The 19048-nt window shown below is 42.6% G+C and overlaps 2 protein-coding genes across 4 annotated transcripts in view; one reads left to right on the top strand and one right to left on the bottom strand.

Moving 5' to 3' along the window:
- Positions 1 to 1419, top strand: part of LOC142579462 (ran GTPase-activating protein 1-like) — a 42897-nt gene extending 41478 nt beyond the window's left edge. For both annotated transcript variants that reach the window (XM_075689655.1, XM_075689654.1), the window contains exon 15: positions 1186 to 1419. In XM_075689655.1, coding sequence (XP_075545770.1) covers positions 1186 to 1264 — 79 coding nt within the window. In that variant the 3' untranslated portion in view covers positions 1265 to 1419. The remainder of the gene's footprint in view (positions 1 to 1185) is intronic.
- smash (smallish) lies at positions 1061 to 18177 on the bottom strand. Of its 2 annotated transcripts, none has more exons than XM_075689656.1 (5): positions 17452 to 18177; positions 9550 to 9976; positions 7188 to 7593; positions 4496 to 4660; positions 1061 to 1338 (listed from the first exon to the last, which is right to left on the bottom strand). In XM_075689656.1, the coding sequence occupies exons 2-5, from the start codon at positions 9820 to 9822 to the stop codon at positions 1313 to 1315; spliced, it is 870 nt and encodes a 289-aa protein (XP_075545771.1). In that variant the 5' UTR covers positions 9823 to 9976; positions 17452 to 18177; the 3' UTR covers positions 1061 to 1312. The 2 variants fall into 2 exon arrangements, with proteins under 2 accessions (XP_075545771.1, XP_075545772.1); XM_075689657.1 differs by having other exon boundaries at positions 9550 to 9913.
- Positions 18178 to 19048: the final 871 nt, after the last annotated feature.

Below are 19048 nucleotides of genomic sequence, written 5' to 3'. Positions count from 1 at the left end.
ATGTGCACTGTCTTCCTGCACTTTAGTACTGGAGGTTGTGTAATCTCGAGTTTCAGAGATGTTTTGACAAAGCATTCACTCCCCGCTGTCGGCGCTTTTCTTGATAGCGTCGTCCCACTGCGGGCAACACTACGAGCCACGGGGGAGGAGTGGACGCAAAAGCAGGGCTGGCCCCACTTCATACCGCTGATGTGAAGATATCCTTGACACACCATGGAACTCCATCTTTTGTTGTAAAATCTCAAATTTAACAAAATTATTTTTTTTTCTCATTCAGATTTAGTTTTTCCGACTGCGTGATAATGCGGAAAGGTTTGCTGCCGCTTCCGTGCAAGAAAAATCCAGCAGCGACTGTATTAATCTGCATAAAAGGTTGAATTTTAGTATTTAAAAAATTTGGTATAAGGAAGCAAATTGCCAATTTTACCTACTTCATTATATCAAGCTTTAACTGTGTTATTCAGCTAACTTTAAACACGAGGCCATGGATATTGACACCGCCAACCCTCTGCAGCTTAGTGGCATGCAATGCTGCGTTCGCACCGGCTTAGGGAGGATTAACAGCACCGATACTAGCGCTTAAGCAGCAGTTGGTCCAAATTACCATAGTATAATGTTCATTTATAGCGTCTTTGTCGCAGTTCACCTGGAGTGGGGAGCACGCTGTAGCGCAGCCTCTCATGCTTCAGAAGGCCTGTTCAGATTCTTTTTTTTCTGCTTCAAGTGTGCATGTTATTTTTACTGCAGCCGTGTTTGAAGTACTCATTGTAAGAGCGCAGTGCTTTAAAGAGACACTAAAGGAAAATAGTCAAGCTTGATCGATAAATTATTCATCTGAAAGTCTATCATCTTTTTATGTGCCAATATATTGCTTAGTTGTGTAGAAATTGCCGCCGAAGGTCCCGCTACTGTCCCTCAACTTGAACCACATGTGCCATAATGAACAATCGTGACTAAACGCCAATGACCATGCATTTCCCTTATTTCAAGCAACTAATCCAAGGCTTAGGAAATATTTTGTTGTTGTTGTTGTTGATGGCAGACAGAAGTCGGTAAAAAATTCTCTTTGGCTACGAGCTTTTATTGCATGTATAAAACAGCTGCCATTTGGCTATTATCTGCTACATACAAAATATATGCTGAGTGAATAAAAACACAGCGTGGCAACTGTGGGCTCTCTTACAGGCCTCTGCAGCCAAACAGCTGTTTAGGACCAGCAGCCAAGACACGACACCGGTTGATGCAGGTCTTGTACCAGCCGTGAAAAACTTTGCGCCAAAGGAGACGTCGTCACCGTTGATCACCTCCATCATCAGACCCTGCTCAGCTTCACTCCCGCTGCGCAACAAAGACAAGAGATGACTCAGTCGTCACAACATAGAGATTAAAGCTGCATGCTTTCTTTCATTTGTTTTCAAATCCATTCGCATTCTTATGCCCCAGTCACACGGGCAAGTTTAGTGACACTTCTTACATGAGCGTCCTCCACCTTGCAGATTTCCACTGAACTTACCTATTTGCAGTGAAATCTCGCTATAACGAACTTCAGGGGACTCCGGCAGATTGTTCGTTATAGTGAAAACTCCAAAATTAATCACTTCGCCCATCAGTCGTCACCGTATAAGCTATCCACGAAAACATCGCTCTCAGCTCTTGGCCTGCGCTGTTGTTATATCCTAGATTCTGTGCCATGCACCACCGTAGCACCGTATATACCTAGAGTGGTGCACATAAAAGAGATGCTCACACTGAGAAAAACACCAACAAAGAAGCTCAATGTCGTCTATAAATAGTACTGTTTTTTTTAAATTCCTTGCCGAGGACACTGCAAACATCTCGCTTGCGGCGGACAGCTCAACTATTGCAAAGTACAAGCGCGTGTAAACGAAACCATCCACGAGCACAGTCATTACATTTCTCCGTGCACATAGCTGGTAAAACCCCAGCAGGAAGAGGCGTGCCTCTGTTGCTAGGCGTTACTTGTGTGGGGGAAGCATGCGCTCGCAAAACCTGATGCACCGTCGCCTCCGCAATAGAGAAGGGGAATCCTCTTAGCATTTATTTATTTATTTATTTATTTATCATACCCTCAAGGTACGGTTGTACATTGCAGAGGGGAGGGGCAAAGTAAGTAAATACAGAGGCAATCACAAAATGAGGAGGGAAGGCAAACAACATGGCAAAAAATATCGTATACAAAACAAGAATGGTAAATAGAAACTTGTGAGCGTGGCAAAAATACATGGCGGAACAAAATAAAGAAAGGAAAGAACATACGATATAAAAATACAAGCAATAATGTAAAACAATGGCATAAAAGCAGTTATTATACAGAACAAGCAAACGCAACAATTATTTATAACATGAAGCTTTGAAGTGTGCTTTTAAAGTTATTGGTGTCAATAATGCTTGTAAGTAATGCGGGTAAGTTATTCCAATCTTTGCTCGTTTGGGGAAGAAATGAGTATGAAAAGCCGACGGTGTTGCAGTGCGGAATGCTTACCTTTTGGCGGTGGTCTATGCGAGATGAAATGTATGGTGGTGGTTGGACAAAAATAGAGCGTAAATATGTGTTATGGTAGTAGATTTTATGGAAAAGACATATGCGAGATAGTTTTCTACGGGTTGATAACAGCGGGAGGTGAAGGAGAGCTTTCATGTTAGTGACACTCGCAGTTCTTTGGTAGTTGGCGAGAATGAAACGGGCTGATCGATTCTGTATTGCCTCTAGAGAGTGTATGAGGGTGTCATGACCGGGGTCCCATACTGATGACGCGTACTCTAGTTGTGGGCGAATGTAAGTTGTGTACAATAAGAGTTTTAGTGATGATGGTGCTTGAGAAAACTTTCGACGAAAGTATCCCAGCGTGCGAGTGGCCTTAGATGTTATGTGATCAATGTGAGTTTTCCAGGATAGATTGCTGGCAATGTGAACCCCCAAGTATCGATATGACGTTACACATTCTAGTGGGATGTTATTTAGCGTATAGGTGGGGCAGATGACGTTAGTACGAGAAATCCTCATAGTCTTACACTTTCTAATGTTTAATTCCATGCGCCATGTACGACACCACTCATTTATGTTATTGAGATCCTCCTGAATTAGTAGAATATCTGAAGAATTAGTTATTTTACGATACAAGACGCAGTCATCCGCAAAAAGACAAATGTTCGAGGAAACGTGAGTGGGCAAGTCATTAATATAAATTAGGAATAATAAAGGACCGAGCACAGACCCTTGCGGGACGCCGGAGTCAACTGGGGCTAAAGGTGAGTTAGCGTCATTAGTGGTTACATATTGAACACGTGATGTCAGAAACGCGCAAATCCAATTAATTACGGAGGGGTCGATGTTTAGAACGCCTAATTTATGAAGAAGCAATGCATGGTTCACTTTGTCAAATGCTTTAGAGAAGTCGAGAAATATACAATCTGTTAAAAAACCAGAATCTAAATTGGCATGTAGGGCATTAGTGAAGAGGATAAGCTGAGTATCACAAGAGAAGTTTTTACGGAATCCATGCTGCATAACTGTGAAGAAGTTATTTTCAAGAAAATTAACCAGATGTGTGTATATTATATGCTCCATAACTTTGCATGGTACAGATGTAAGTGAAATAGGTCTGTAGTTGTGTGGATCATGGGTTGGTCCGGTTTTATGAATGGGGATTACTTTGCCAATTTTCCAATCGTACGGTAAGGTGCCAGAGTTGTAAGTTTGTGAGTAAATGCATTCTAGTAGGATTGAACAGTATTCCGCTGTGTTTTGTAAGAATATAGTGTTAATTTCATCTACCCCACATGATGCTTTAGGTTTTAAGTTTTGTACTATGGCTTTGATACCAGTTGCGTCGAAAACGATGGGATCCATGAAATGGTAGTTAGTTGATTTTATCTCGGGCATCGGATCAGGGGTCTGAGGTGATGAGAATGACTGAGTGAAGGTATTCTTTGTTTTTATTTTTTTTCCCCCTCCGGTGCTGCCTCCGGTTTTCCAAACCCATGCGTGCGGCATCCGCTTTCTGCACCATGTCGTCTGCTAGCTTACTGTTTTGGATGCCGTAAAGGATACATGGAAATCTAAGAATCCTCAGTGTTCGGAATATTAGTTTGTAGTACTGATGCATTAACATGACATGGAAACTGAATAGCGTATGGTATTCTGAAGTTTGTAGTACCGAAATATTTTTACGTTGAAACTATAAGCAGTTTGACAGGAGATTTCTGAAAATTTCGTTAATGTGGTGCTCGTAGTAACGAGGTTTCACTGTAAGTCATATAAAGGCTAGCTGTATGGGCTTGTTGGCATAGCATCCTCTACTTCGTTGTCACGCAGGCAGGACAACAGCTACACAGAAAAGCACATTAGACATCACACAGTCCAGTGTGTTGTCTGTGTCTGTCATTCTGCCAATGCTACAACAAAGTCCCGTTTAAATGCTAATCACATTTTAATACTTCCGAGTTAAATGTGCTCCATGGTCATTTCTCTTACCCTCATCATTGCTGTAGCAGTCAGTGCAGTGAAGCTTTGTGTTGCGGACGCGGACGTCAGTGCCACACAGGCCGTTGCCCAATGGTGCCTGGCACACACAGCACCGAAAACAGGCAAGGTGGTAGAGCAGCTGAAGACTTTCTATAACCATAGCAGCACCATGACCTGCAAGGCAATGGGTTGTTCACATTGAGCCAGAAACTTGCAGCATTTGCGGCAGGAAATTACCCCCCACCAGCAGTGAACGTCATCTCCATACCACATCTACATTGATGCAATGTTATGAAAGCAATTTTTTTTCCCTTTCTCTCGCTGGAAAAAACAGTGTCTGCAAGCAACAAGGAATGCTCCTTGCGATGAAATGGGAGAGGACCTCGTTACGGGAAGGATAGCTTGTTGCCACAGCATAGCCTCAATACATTTTACCATAGCATAGCTGTTGAGCAGAGTACCACAAATGTTAGTGTGTTCCTGGCAGAAACGATGAAGACCTTAAAGTCGCATAGTACGCCAATCCTCATGTGCAGCGACTGTAACATCGATGTGGTGAAAGAGCACGGCAAATGGATCTAGAGTTTCATGCTAGGTCGCTACTCACAGAAACTGAAGACTCTACAGAGGCCCACAATGCAACACCATTCCTGCATTGATCTCATGTTTGCAAGCAGGCTGTGTTACGTTACGATGGCAGAGCCTCTGGCCATCTACCACAGCGACCACAAGGCAATACTGTGCAAGTGTAGTCATCCGTGAAAATGTGTGTGCATGTAATCAACGTCTACATGTTCTAAAATAAAGGTTATGCAACTTAACGAAATGTGTCTCAATTCAACTTCAACATTAAAAAAATACAACCCCAAACAAGCAATCAAATCACATATGCATAGCATCAAGTCGCTCAGCACTTTTTAGGTTCGTTGCGTGGTTGTTGGCTTTGGACTTCGATTCAGTTTGCATTGGGGGAAACCTGAGGCCACCACATCAAGAACTGCCGGACTATTCTTTACTAAAGTTTCTTCTTCTTCTTCACGTTCAACCATCTTTCTTTATGAAAGGGGCTTTGATTTCATTTTTTTTTTGTGTGTGTGTGTATTTCAGCCATTTTGCTTCAGTAAAAATGCTTTAAATTTTCTATGTTCAGTCTTCGGCTCTTTTAGAATACAGTGGAATTGGTGTTTACCAATATCAATCTAACTAAACCCAAGCGGGCAGCATCGCCACCCATCTTTTCTGGCTTGCCAAACATCTTCTCACGGTAACAGTGGCTTTTTTGGTATAGTGGGAAGGGTAATGCACAAACACAGCTCGGATCATTTTTCTCTTTAGTGTCCTTTTAACAGTGACTAAAATATTCCATAACTCGCCTTTACCCTTAAAGTCTTCACTGACTCATAATGATGATGATTTCTGTTGGCATCCCCTTCAAACTGGAGCAGCAACAAATAAGTCACCCAGTCTGTTTAAGCTGATCAAGTTTTGCTACGTCTATTGCAGTTTCACATTTTCCCTAACTCTTCTTGATCTTGTCTCTCTTCATTAAAACATCCACATTTTACAGTTGCCTGTAATGACTCTGGCTCTATTGATCTCTTTCCTGTTCTTTTTCCACCAATGCTGTAAATGTCTCTAGCTTATCTCTACTGCTTACCAGTTAATGCTTCGATCTGTTTGAATATGGAAGCTAGATGAAAGTGCCACCCATTGATTTAAGTGGCCACTGTGCTCCTGCAATGCCTTTTAGCAATTCCTGAGCTACAACTTTGTAACTGTGCACTTCCAGAACCTGCTCAAAGGCACTCGAGCTTCTCCTTCTCTCAGGAATCATCGAGGAGCGATGTTAAAAATGCACTGGCTCAGCTGCACGGACCTAAGCTGCATTTGTGGATACAGCAGTGCGAAACAATCTTACCCACATGGTATCGCTATAACATGGCTTGTGTGGCATAGATACAAAACCAAATGCAGTGAAGTTCCGTTAATTCCACGCTAACGGGATTGACGGAATTGTCTAGTTGGTTGAGTTTTAAAAATGCAGAAAGAACATCCAAACACACCGCTGTTTCGTTTTGGCAGTACAGTTAAACCTTGATATAACGAAAGTCAGTGAAAGTGGCACTTTGTTGCATTGAAATTCAACCTTTTATGCAAAAACGTATAGTCGCCAACGGGCTTCTCTTGCATGGAAGGGATCGCAAAATTTTCTAAGTTATTGGGCAATTGAAAAAAAAAAAAAAAAGACTTTTAATCAGAAAAAAGATTCAGTTTGTTGAATTTGAGAGTCTGCAAGCAAAAATATGGTATGACATTGGCGGAATGAAGCAAAGCCTGCAAAAGCAGAGGGGAGCAAATGCTTCCTCGGCTTGTTTTAATGCATCTCCTAAACTCAAGATTAAGTGACCTCCAGCACAAAACATGCGGGAAGACAGAGCACATGAAGCCATGGCCACTTCAGCTTGGCAAATCTTCGCACCCACTGCAAGCTACCTTCATGATGGAGTGGGCGAACGCATTCACTTCTCTATGCCTGCGTTCTTCACGACAGTGTCGTCCCACTGCAGGTAACACTATCAGCCGCATCGGTAGGGTGGACGCGAAAGCTTCACAGCCCTTGCTTCGTACCACTTATGGGAAGAACCAGAGTTGAATTAATGGAAGTCTACTATACAGTAGAAAAAGCACACTAGGAACTTGCCTAGAGGCTGGTTGCAGTGTGAGCAAAGTTTGCGGCCGCTGACTGATAATGTAGCCTCGGCGGGAGCACTCCGTCTGCTGGAGTCTTCTTGCTCGTTTGCCTCGTCGCCATTGGGCGGGAACTCTTTTCTTCTCAGCTCCGCCATTGGTTTTGGAGGCACAGGCGGTTTGGGGCCCTTTGAAGCTGGGCGAGCAGTGGTGACTGAGTGGACTGCGGTGTTGGTAGGTATGAACTCCTCCCGCGTGCTGTACTCAGACAGCAACTCTGTGCTGGTGGTCAGCGTTGGTTCAGGCTCTGGTTCCGGTTGCTTCTGCCCTTCGTCAGGGAAAAGCTCCTTGGCGTCCTGAACTCTCTGGAAGGCCCTCTCAGATGCCTTCCTCCGTCTGCTCTTCCACTCGTCGAGGTTCTGCAACATGTGATGAATGAAGGCATGGTTGGTCTTTACACATCAAGACTACAGGAGGCTTCTACGGCTGAGCATGAAGCACTGTCAGTCTGCTAGGAACAAGAAACAGATTAACACCTCAGTGAAAGAAGGGCTCACCAATGATGCACTGTTAATCCCTTCATGACCTTCCATTCAACCGGCACCATGTATGGAAGGATTAGTGGCTGACAATAGACGGATCTGTCAATCACGGCCGATCAGTCGAAGTGACCTGCGGCTGTCCCTACATTTCAGAGCTTGTGACACAGTACAGATGGCAGAAATTGCGAACATTGTCCTATCTACACAATCCTAGTAGACTGCATAACATATAAACTGGAATAAAGGATGATATCTTTTTCCTGAAAAAGAAAAGACGAGTCGCCCCTAGTATTATACAGAGACCTTTATAGCACATTACAAGTCGTCTGGCCAAGTTAGTGGTCAACCTATATTCCAGTTTATACAGCAATTGGGTTTTGCACAAGTTTCAAGTACGCAGTCCATGAAAATAACATGTTTGGGCAAACCACAATGCATGACCTTTGAGTGCCATGTGTGCAAATGAGTTTGTTAATTAAATTAAGTGCAGAGGTTTTATGTTTGAGAACCACAATCTGATAGGCACGCTGTAGCGGGAGAGACTGGATTAATTTTGGCCACCTAGGAGTTCTTAAGCATGCGCCTATATCTAAAGTACCCGAGGGTCTTTCTGTTTAGCCTTCATCGAAATGTGGCTGCAATGGCCGGGATCAAACTTACAACCTCAAGCTCAGCAGCGCAACGCCGAAGCCACTAAGCTACCATAGTGGGTCAGACGAACTTGTTGCTGCTGCATATTTCAGTAGTTAATGACTTGTCATGACATACTTTTTAAAACACTAGTGTCACACTCGAGTAACCCAAATGCACAGAAAGGCTTACATATATCTTTTTAGTTTTTGGGCGGACCAAAACCTGTGGCTTTGTCTGTGGCCTTTGCAGAACCATATTTTATGTATCAGAACATTTCTCTACAAGCTCAGTGGCTTTAGGTATGAAGCATAAAATAATCACCCCATTCAGTAATAACAAGAATGTGATCATACCTAGTTGGTCAGCTTGACATAATTTACTTGGGAAATGTGTGAAGCAAACATACATTTCAGCATCTGAGTCATCTCAAGATCGCAGCAATGCATTGTTAGGAAAGTACAAGAAGGTACCAGTAAAAAAAACAAGGTAAAATTATGTATGCCCATCAGCTTAAATATGGTTTTGCATGGCTGTTGACTACACAGGCAAAGAAGCTTCCTCAAGCAAGCAAGTTTCTAATGGAAAAAAATATGTTGCACCATTTCTTTCTCAATGAAACTGCGCTATGCAAGTAGGAATGCTTCCCTCACCAGCACATTCTCTAAGAATTCCCAATTTTACATGTGGTTAACTTCAACAAGTTTCGCATGAACACAACTGAGCCTACCTTTGGATTTTCAGTTTGCTTTTACTTCAGCCGTACCACCACGACATGCATCTATTAACTATCTTGGTCTGAGCACGAGCTTTTCAGAGATATATACACAAGCACTTTATTAAAATGATTTACATTTAGATGCAGCACACAAGCAGCAGCTACAAACTTGGCACACCAAATAGTGACAAGCAATACCCTTTTTATATTATAGTGACTACTTTCTCGTCGACTTTGCTGTTGGTGATTTTGCCTGCTTCAGGAATGTGTCTACAAACTTGCTCGAAGAAAATGCCCCCCTGGCATCTTTTCATCATCAGAAGCCTTCCAACAGAAGGTTTAAGGACCGATCAGCAGAATTTTTTCGTGACCACAATTTATTTTCCGCAAAACTTAATGCAACATTCATAAAATCATGCAAGGAGCTCAAATTCCTAAACTACACGAAAAATTCGGGAGTCTGCAGGCACGCAAGCATCGCTCACCGTCTGCCACTGTTCCTCCTGTTCGTCAAGCTTGGCGCGCACGTGGTTGCGCACGCTGCTCTCGTAGGCCTGAAGTTGCTCACGAGCCTGCTTGCCCAGGGGCGGCTGTTTAACCTTGATGAAGCGCAGGGGGTCAGAGGCACTGGGCACAGGCACAGTCCGAATGATGGGCACCGTGCGCACGGGCTGGGTGGCCGGGGCGCTAGGTGGCACCCAACGCTGCTCCATGTACGTCTTGTCCAATGCAGCCGAGTAACGGTAGCTGCCTGACATGGCAGCCGAAACCCATGCCCACGCTGTCAGTAACCGGTGCCAGCTGCTGCACGAAGGACGCTGGTGTCCCTTCGAGCCAGACTCTTCGGGCCTGAAGGAAGCAGCATTCGTCAAGGGCTCACTGGTGCAGCACTGGCTTCTTAGAAGGCGGGCACTGAAAGTGGTGTGACCAGGGCTATGGTCATTTCCTTCTAGTCGTAAAAAAATTATTGTTATGCTGATGCGAGGTGGGATAAAGGACACTTGGAAGGCAGAGGCTTTCATTAAAGGGACACTTAAGAGAAAAGTATGTGTGTGAAGTGTGGCAAGCCGGTCACGCAATAGAGGTATAGAAGGGATGGGAGAGCTTTATTTTATTATGTAATTCTATATTATTATTCTTTTTTTTCCCAAAGTGTAAGTCGAAATGCATTGGCGTTCCAGTTACTTCTTTAAGAAACCACTGTTTTATGTATTGAAGCATAAAAGTAACTGGAACACCAATGCATTTTGATGGACACTTTGAAAATTAATGTCTCGGAACTGGCGCTATTGAGAGAATTCGTTTCAAGTGGATATGCTGTGCGAACTCAGCGGCTATAATTCATACATTTAAATATGTGGTGTAAAGTAATTATTGACGGTTTAATTAGTGTAATTATTTTAATAATATTCAATTGAACATTTTTATTTCTCACAGAAGTAATGGCTGCCTCATCGAATAATTTAGATCAAGGGTTATAACTGTGCTATCTACCATTGGTAATCTAAAAAATTTGGTGTAGTTAAACACCCTGCATATACAGTGTAACTGATGGTGGTATGGTCCAGACCACTGTCAATTGCACTTCACACCAGGAAGTGGCAGGATGTGTATGAGTGAGCTCCTGAACACTTTGCAATGTGATGAATGCGGTTTAAATCATGGATCTGGGACACCAGAGAGGTGCAACGTAATGGCCCCTAATGCATTTTTCTCGTATTTGCCTATGAATCATCATTGAACTTTTCTTTATATATTTATTAATTTTAATACCCTCAAGGCCAACTGGGCACTATGGGGGGTAGGTATAATATACACAAAAAGAGAAAATTAAAAAGAAACACAAAATTTTCTTTAAATGTTACAGAACTAGCATGAAAAAATTACACTCAAATAAATTCAACGTCCTTGTCCGTTTAGCGCTGTTACTTTTCAAAACATTATTTACCACCAACTCGCCAAAGTTTCACTTCAAGAACAAAAGAAACACCAAACAAAGTATCATCAAGGTATAGCTGCAGAAGTAGTATGAAATATGCAGAATGTAGTCTCTGGCTGGCGTCTTTGAAAGTGGCATAGTAAATCTGCAACTGCAGTGTGATGAAACCCACTCTTACTGAAAGAGGAGGTTTGTCAAGCTGGAAAAGACGGAAGACTGGCAGCGACGCCACCCTGCTGTGACATTATGGATTTTGGCTGCGTCCTTTAGAACCTGGTTAATTTTCATCAACAAGGATGGACTTCTATGTATTATGAAAGGGTGAAAGATTGGAATTAGGTAAGTTTTGAGAATTTTTTGTACATCACAATGGCACAAGTACATGAGAATACTTTGGAATCTGTGACACCGCGCCTATGTACTGTTGCTGGGGTTCTGGCACAAAGTTCAAAAGTTATCATTTTTCTAGTAATCAACCTCTTGCTGTAAAATCAATTAAAATAGAGTTTTTACATAATTTTTTAATCATTCTAAACTGGTTTTGCATTTTTATTTGGTGTCACTTTAAAGAATAGATGAGCAAGGGAGGAAGTAAGCCATTGTTCGGACAAGAGGATCGTCAAGTCAACATCAGTAATCTTTTCTATAGTTTATGTAGACCTCTCCCCGAGAGGAGGGAGAGCGAGAGGTTTCGTTGAAGGTGGATCTTAAAGAGAGAGTATCAAAGGTTGTGACCGAGAGAGCATGAATTGCAGAGTGCTTCATCTTGTAGCAGATGTTATGAGTACAAATGGGTCTCGCAAAGTGGATTCTCACATCTTTGGCTTATCTGAAACAGGAGAGAAAACAGCAGCAGGGACAGAATGCACAAACAGACATTTGCTGGTTGCAGTAAGTGAGAACACATTACAGGCCAGGTGGGAGCAGATGAAAATGAAGGACCACGGGTTGGAGGGATAATGTGATGTCAAACACAAGACTAGAGGCAAAACTGATGGAGGTGAATGCACAGGACAAATTTAGAGGCCGGAAGCTATTAAAAAAAATAATTAATGAAATGTGGCAGGTAAGAATGTTAAGTGTGGGTAGCTCAACTGACGACTGAGGTGAGATGAATAAGTATTTTTAATATGCTAATTCCATGTTCCTACACAATGAAGATGTCGTAAATGCAGCAACTATGGGTGTGCAGTTTTATAGATAATGACTTTGAATCAGCTGGCTCAAGACTGCCAAATGAAAACGTTTGTATGTATCAGTGCAAAAAGAGGTATTGCGGCAAACATTTGCAGATAAGATGGCTAAGCAGTTAAGGATAGGAACTACGTAGAACAAATGAAGGTAAACTTCACCGATGTATGTGTAAATTTACTTAAAATGTACTTAGAGTAAACTCAGGTATCTGCTCATTTGATTCCAGCGCTACAGCATGTTCTGCCTTCCTACTAACTCTTTTGCCAGACTTATCTATTTTGTCTCCTCAAGAGGAGGGGTGGGAGAGGCAGGTACAACTTCTGTTTGTGTATTCTGTCCTTGTCACTATTCCCCTACACATTTAAGATAAGCCAAAGATAGACAAAACACTCTCTGGAGGACCTCCTCTTGCTGTTGAACTTTGCTACACGAAGGAGCATAGCACCACACAGCCCTCTCCAACTGAAGATCACTATTGACTTCATGAAGACATGTAGGTCACCTTGTTGAAATGTTACCACCGGAATCTAGTGTCACTCCCCTTCCGTTGCCTTTGCTCTCCCATGAATTCCTTCATTACAGCGATAGACAAGTGCAGCTTCAATGGCTACTAAATACGCTTGTAAGTGAATTGTTTACAGTCACTCCACGTAAATACAAAGCAACTGTCGCCGCACACACAGATTGCACAGATATGTTTTGTCTATAATGTGGTTTACCCATTAAACCAGCACTTTTTTTTTTTTTTTTTTTTTGCTGTCATTATCAATGGCAACCGCTATGTGGGGAGGAGAGCTTCAGGAACACAATTATTAATGCAGTGTCATCATTGACCATGCAGTGCCATTGCTAAATTATTAATGCAGAAGATGCTGACCACAAAACTGCTTTCTAAGAAACCAAAATCCAAAGAGACCAACAGTGAAGAAGGCTGTCACTTGAGTCACTGCACACTTAAAACTTGCCCAACAGCATCAACTGTTCCAAGGGTAATGCCCCCACTGTATGTGTTCTTAGCCTGCACTCAACTACAAAGAGAAACATGACACCGTAAGACTATACTGGTAGTAGCTTCTACAGCACCGTCATTTCGTGTCCCTGAACCCTTTCCCTCTGTTCACCTTCCATGTCCATCAACTACAGCAGGAAAATGAGTAAAACCAGCTTATGTAAAACCCTGTGTCTATTGTCAGGACATGCTATAAGGCTTATCACATGCCGTCCACCATTTCACCCCTGTGGAATGAATTAAGTTGGCTCTGAAAAGTTGAGTGTAATAAACCCTAATTTTTCGTTGGGCACATTCTTCGCTTTGGAATAGACTCTTTTCATAATTTGCAACTGTGCTTCTTTGCACTGCACATTTTCATAACTAAAGACGGCACCGGTCATCATTCAGATGATATGCTAGCTGCACACAGTGGGGCTTGTCTCTGGCTCATAATTTCATGGCAAGAGCCACATCTGTACATTTTTCATCTCATAACACAAGCAAACTGTGCATGTACATGCTGTTTGCAAAAATGACTATGCCGCCATTAGTTGGACAAACTGCCTCGCAGACAAGCTAGCTTATGAAAAGGGCGGGATTCTGCAACACTTAACGAATGCATTAAACAAACCTGCTTAATCACTAGAAAATTCTGTGATGGACAACTGAACCAACCTAAACAGCAGCAAGCCCACAATTTTGCTCAAGAAAGCACTTCTTTCCTTTACTTTCTAAAATTCCCGCCACTCTTCACATATATTCTTCCACACATTTCAATATGGCGACCATTGCCCAGATTGCTCCAGCTGTTTCAGCTAAGCTGTAGAAACAAGAATGGAGAAATCTCATCCCTAAGAAGGTGGTGGCACCATATCGTGGAGGTGTCCAGCACAACATGCACCGCAGATTTGAACACAGTGGGAACAATTAAAATGGCATGTATTTTGTAATGCTTAATTAGTATCATCAATTACTATCAAGGCCAGAACGCTATATGCCATTACACAAAAAAAGATATTTCCCCTACAGCAGACTTATTTTCACTAATAAAAGCATAACTAGATGCATATGCCGGGACTGCATTCTGTGTAGACACCATTTAGGCAAACAACCAGAACTAAATCTATAGCAGCCCTGCTTCTACATGCAGTGTGTGTTGTGTGTTTTGGACATGATCACGTTCTTCCCCAAATCTCATCTATGTGACTGCCATAGGCAAAAATGCCAGCATTTAACAAGACATTCCAGGAACTGAGAGAACTGGCCAGCAGTGAAAACCAAGTAACACAACATTGACACTAACAATCCTTTCTTATGAGGCAGAGGTACTGCGGCTGCAATCCGCTTGCTGCATCTGATCCACACAGCAATAAATTTACTTAATTTAGTCTAAAAATAAATGAATTATCTGTCCAATATGTCCCTGGCAAAAGCACCTCAGTACATAGATGTTGCACCCTATTCCTCAATGCCTTGAGAAGTTGACATGACACATCGCTGAATCTTTTTCCATAAAATGAAAGTTCCAAACCAGTATGAACATCAACTTTTAGACTTTTCTCATTGATAAAGCGTGAGGCTTATATTATTATACAAGATTACTAGAGAGAAGTCGCTGCAATCATTCAACCGCTGTGGGAACTGCGAGTAGTACACAGATTTTTCTATGACTTGGCGTGGATTCATTCAGGAAGGACGATGCTGCTGTTTCTTTGTTCTTATTGTTATTTGTGATCAGTTTTGTTAGGCACTAATCTCGCAACGCTTCATTGGACCAGTAAAGCTTTCTACTTTCTGAAAAATTCATTTTATTATATAACTTCCAGCATATAAAGAGATAACAAGTATGGCTGTGGGGCTGTATGGCAAGAGACACACAGATATTTTTTTTTATATTTTAAACAATTGTTTTTGTTTGCAATGTTATGAAAACCTTAACACAGTTGAAATTAAACTGGTTACATGGGACAAGTTATTTACGTACGACAAATTGGTGAAAAAATACCTAGAATAATAATTTTAAAAAATTTAAAGCAAAGAAGACAACTTTAATCAAATCCATGTACTTCTAACAACTTGATTTGGACAAGTTGGTTCATCTTGAAAGTATATTGAAGCAACGCGATGGGTCGAGCGCAAGAAAACAATCACAACAGGTCTAGCACTGTGACACAAGAGGACAGCGTTACTGCTGTTGTAGCTGTTTTCTTGTCCTCGTGCCATCACTATGCTTGAACATACCTTCATGTACTTTCCATCATTCAGGTGCCAGCTGAAGAGCCAAACTGGTAGCACACACTGACAATAGGGCCAGGTTTCTTTATACTCTTTTTAGTATGAAGGTATGTTGTGTTGAGGCACGTCTGAATTGGCTCTGCCAGTACAGCATGCTTTCAAAACTTATTTTATTTTTTTGCATGATCTTTCACATGTGGAGGCAGACTACCCAAGCATAATTTTACAAGAAAATGCTCAGAAATTATTTTTAAAGGAAAATTGGTGGTTTTTAGCCTGTAAGGACATTTAGTGATGAACACCAATTAAGTAACATCTTAAAATTTGTGCTTAAATTGCTGCAGAGTCATACAAAATATATGCTTGTTAAGTTATCCCTTTAAAGAAATGGCTGCTAGTTTCTTTCAACACATGATGTGTAATACTTGAATCATAGTGCATGACTGACAACCTGCGGCCATATCTGTATGCTGGCATAAATTTCATTCTTCATTAATTTTGCCTTTCATAGCAGGCTCAGACGCTGCTGCATTCTACGGTTATTACCGAGACTGGCCATTTGGTGCTGCTGTGTCCAAGCCAAGGAAGTATGAAAAGAATGCAAAATGAAATGGACCGAAAGAAAATATGTCCCTTGTGCACAATAAAACTCGATCAGCTATCTGTATGTTTAAAAACTGCACTAGTAAGCCATTATACTAAAACATTGTGTATTTGGCTCATATTGGAAAACTTGGAAAGCTGCATATTATACTTAAAATATTTTATGTCAACAAACTCATTCTGCAAAGTAGTAGCATGTTAAGCAAGGTTGCATATCAATATGAGAACCATGTTGCACATCAGTTGCTAAACTTTGTGTCTGAATGTAAGTTCACTTAGGGTGAACTGGCTTTTCTTTTTATTTATTTGCTAACTCATTTCAACAGCACCAGAATGAATCACTGACATGGACACGAGTCCACATGTGCCAGGAATATTGGGTGAGTTCGATATTTCAAAAATGGCAGAACTGTTCTGTTATTACAGGTGACTATATATACAATTCAAAAAAGCTTTGGCTTGGGATTGATAGTCAGTTCCTTTCTTTGCCAATCATCTCTCCTGTCCAACTCTCATATTCACAGTGCACGGTCTTCAGTATGGAGTTGACTTTTTGTTGTGTAACAAGTTAGCACATATGCTTTCTTGCTCATTTGCAAAAGCCACCAGTGCATGCTACTGAGGCATATTAACATTTCCAAAACTGAGGCGTGGGGCAGCATTTGCTATCCTATGGCATGCGCACGCCGTAGTATCGCAGCTTAAAAACTCTACGGCTTTCGCATGCAGTCGAGTTGGCGCACACGGTTCTACAACTATCGAATGATTCAACAGCAGTCGCGCTAGTCGTGCATGGCTTCCTTGGCTTGCCGGATCAAGGCCGGATGTAGGTTATAGGAAATGTTAATCGCGCCACATCGAAAACGAATACAGACAATCCGGTTCGCTGCTACGATAGAACGCGGAAGTAAACACGCACGGTTCATCCAATCGCTTGCCCAGAGGTCAATTCACACCGAGGTTTCAGCGAAGTACCTGAAACAGCCTTGAACAAGTGAACTTGTTTCTGCACATCGCAAATAACGTGTTTTGTAAAACGGCAAAAACGGTGAGAGACGGGCGACCTTACACACAGAAAACACGGAAGTTCAGCACCAATTTGCAGAGTTTAAGTACGCTTTATATCCAAGCACTTCTTATAAAACCCTTTTTCTCCTTATCTCCGCAACGTCGTCATACATCGTGGTAGACACAACGCGCGGTGAATTTAGGGGCACGTATGACATTTACGCAGCACTAACATAACTATGTGAAAACAGCGCCGTTGGAGCGTAAACGTCGGTTCCCGAGCATGACCCGCTTTCCTGATGCTGTAACCTTTCACCCATTCCCACGCTCCGTGAACAGAAACGAGAACGTTGGCACGAATTCGCAGCTTTCTACATAAACCACCTAAATAACGAAGACTTTTTAAGCCGCACTCACCTTCACCAACGCATGAAAGTCATCCAGCCGCTTCCTTCGTGCAGACACCGTGTTGTCGCGTTTGTGTGGGTCATCTACCCTTGGGACACCCGATATAGGCACACCACCAAGCAGCAGTGCCTCCTTTTCCGTCACTATATTGTTCTTGGCGAGTCGTCACAAACACCACTTTCAACACGCGGGGCGCACTACGTTGTATCGACTGTAGGAAAACATTACAAACAGTGCTCATCCTATCAAAGAATCGCGACTGAGCCCATTCGCCGACTTCTTCCGTGGCATTTTATTATGTTCCGCGTACAAAACCGGCCCACCCTCCTCTACCCTCCGCCGGCGCATTATGGGAGGCCTCGGGCTCCCTGCTCAACTGCGCCGTTTCTCTCGCTGCTGTCGGTGCACCGGTTTCTTACTTCTACTTGTTTTCGCTTGCTCGACACGCACGTAACTACGACTTATCGGGACTTGACAGCGCGCCGCAAAAGTGAAACCGGTGAAACGATTAGCCCCGCAGTGTCAAATACGCGAGGAAAGTGTGCGAAGGAGTGGTTGCGGCTGGTGCCGTTCGATTTGTTTTTGTCGCTTCTTAAACGGCAAACCTGTTTTGCTGCTCAACCAGTTAATTAAGGGTCGCGGCGAAACAAACTTCCTGGCGCCCCTAGCGTTCGGCCTAATTTCATCGAACCGCAACAGGCGAATAATCATTTCAAGAGATCCGCCAAATCAAAACAAATAACACACGTGCCCAAATAAACGGCAACACGAAGCTCACGCGAAACCATGGCAACGTCGCGTAGCAATATATTTCCGCAATGCAGTGCGAGAGCAAAAGATCTTACAGGCACACATTGGAAAGTCGTTTTACTGCACTGTTGATTATTATAAACCTTGCACAAAACAATAATGCATGCCGGAAATAAGAATGGGACTGCTTCCGCGGCAAAGTATTGTAGTTTTTATATATTTGCGGTGGTGGTTATGGACAACATATATCTGTTATCTTCGAGAGAACGAACAAATATTCTATAGTTAACGGGCATGGGCGCGTGGCATGCTCACCAACAAAGCGTCGTGTTTTTTATTCAACACACAGTCCACCCTGCTGGTGCTTTTGACATGGCGACGCTGTGCTAAATCGGTGCGGCTGCACCGATTTTTTTTTTTTTTTTTCGCTCTAGTCGCAGCATGTGGAACAGCTTGCTCGCACTGCGGAGCGCTTGTGTAGGCTGATCCATGCATGAGCATCAAGAACTAACTTCAGGGCTGGTAGTACACAATACTACAAGATTTTGTTTCTCGCTAACGAGACCTCACGCCTTGGATTGGCAGTGTCTCCTTCTCTTTTGCTACGGAATGGCTACGGTTCTGCAGTCAGACGTGGTACATGCACGCATGCCACAGCGAACATGCATATATCCAATTAAGGCGCGACTATAGTATACACTCTTGAAACGGTTGCACCCTTTGGGGTGTATATTTGTCCCACAACAAAAATCGTCATCTGCGTTGCTTGTGTTTCCTTTCCTGAAAACGCTGCGCTTGCTACTTTCGTGTCGATAATGCACTGTCATGCTGACAACGCGCATATGCCGTTCGTGAC

Source organism: Dermacentor variabilis, chromosome 4 (assembly GCF_050947875.1).
Source record: "Dermacentor variabilis isolate Ectoservices chromosome 4, ASM5094787v1, whole genome shotgun sequence".
In the NCBI taxonomy this organism is placed as follows: domain Eukaryota; kingdom Metazoa; phylum Arthropoda; class Arachnida; order Ixodida; family Ixodidae; genus Dermacentor; species Dermacentor variabilis.
The sequence above is the reverse complement of the archived record's forward strand: the minus strand, read 5'-3'. Positions and strand labels throughout refer to the sequence as shown.

Bases quoted from the DNA above. Each gene is read 5' to 3' on its own strand.
- smash (XM_075689656.1), bottom strand. From the start codon at position 9,822: ATGTCAGGCAGCTACCGTTACTCGGCTGCATTGGACAAGACGTACATG. The intron at 7,594-9,549 runs GTGAGCGATGCT...CACATGTTGCAG, and splicing joins AGGAGGAACAGTGGCAGACG to AACCTCGACGAGTGGAAGAG. The intron at 1,339-4,495 runs GTAAGAGAAATG...TTTGTTGCGCAG, and splicing joins CTGCTACAGCAATGATGAGG to CGGGAGTGAAGCTGAGCAGG.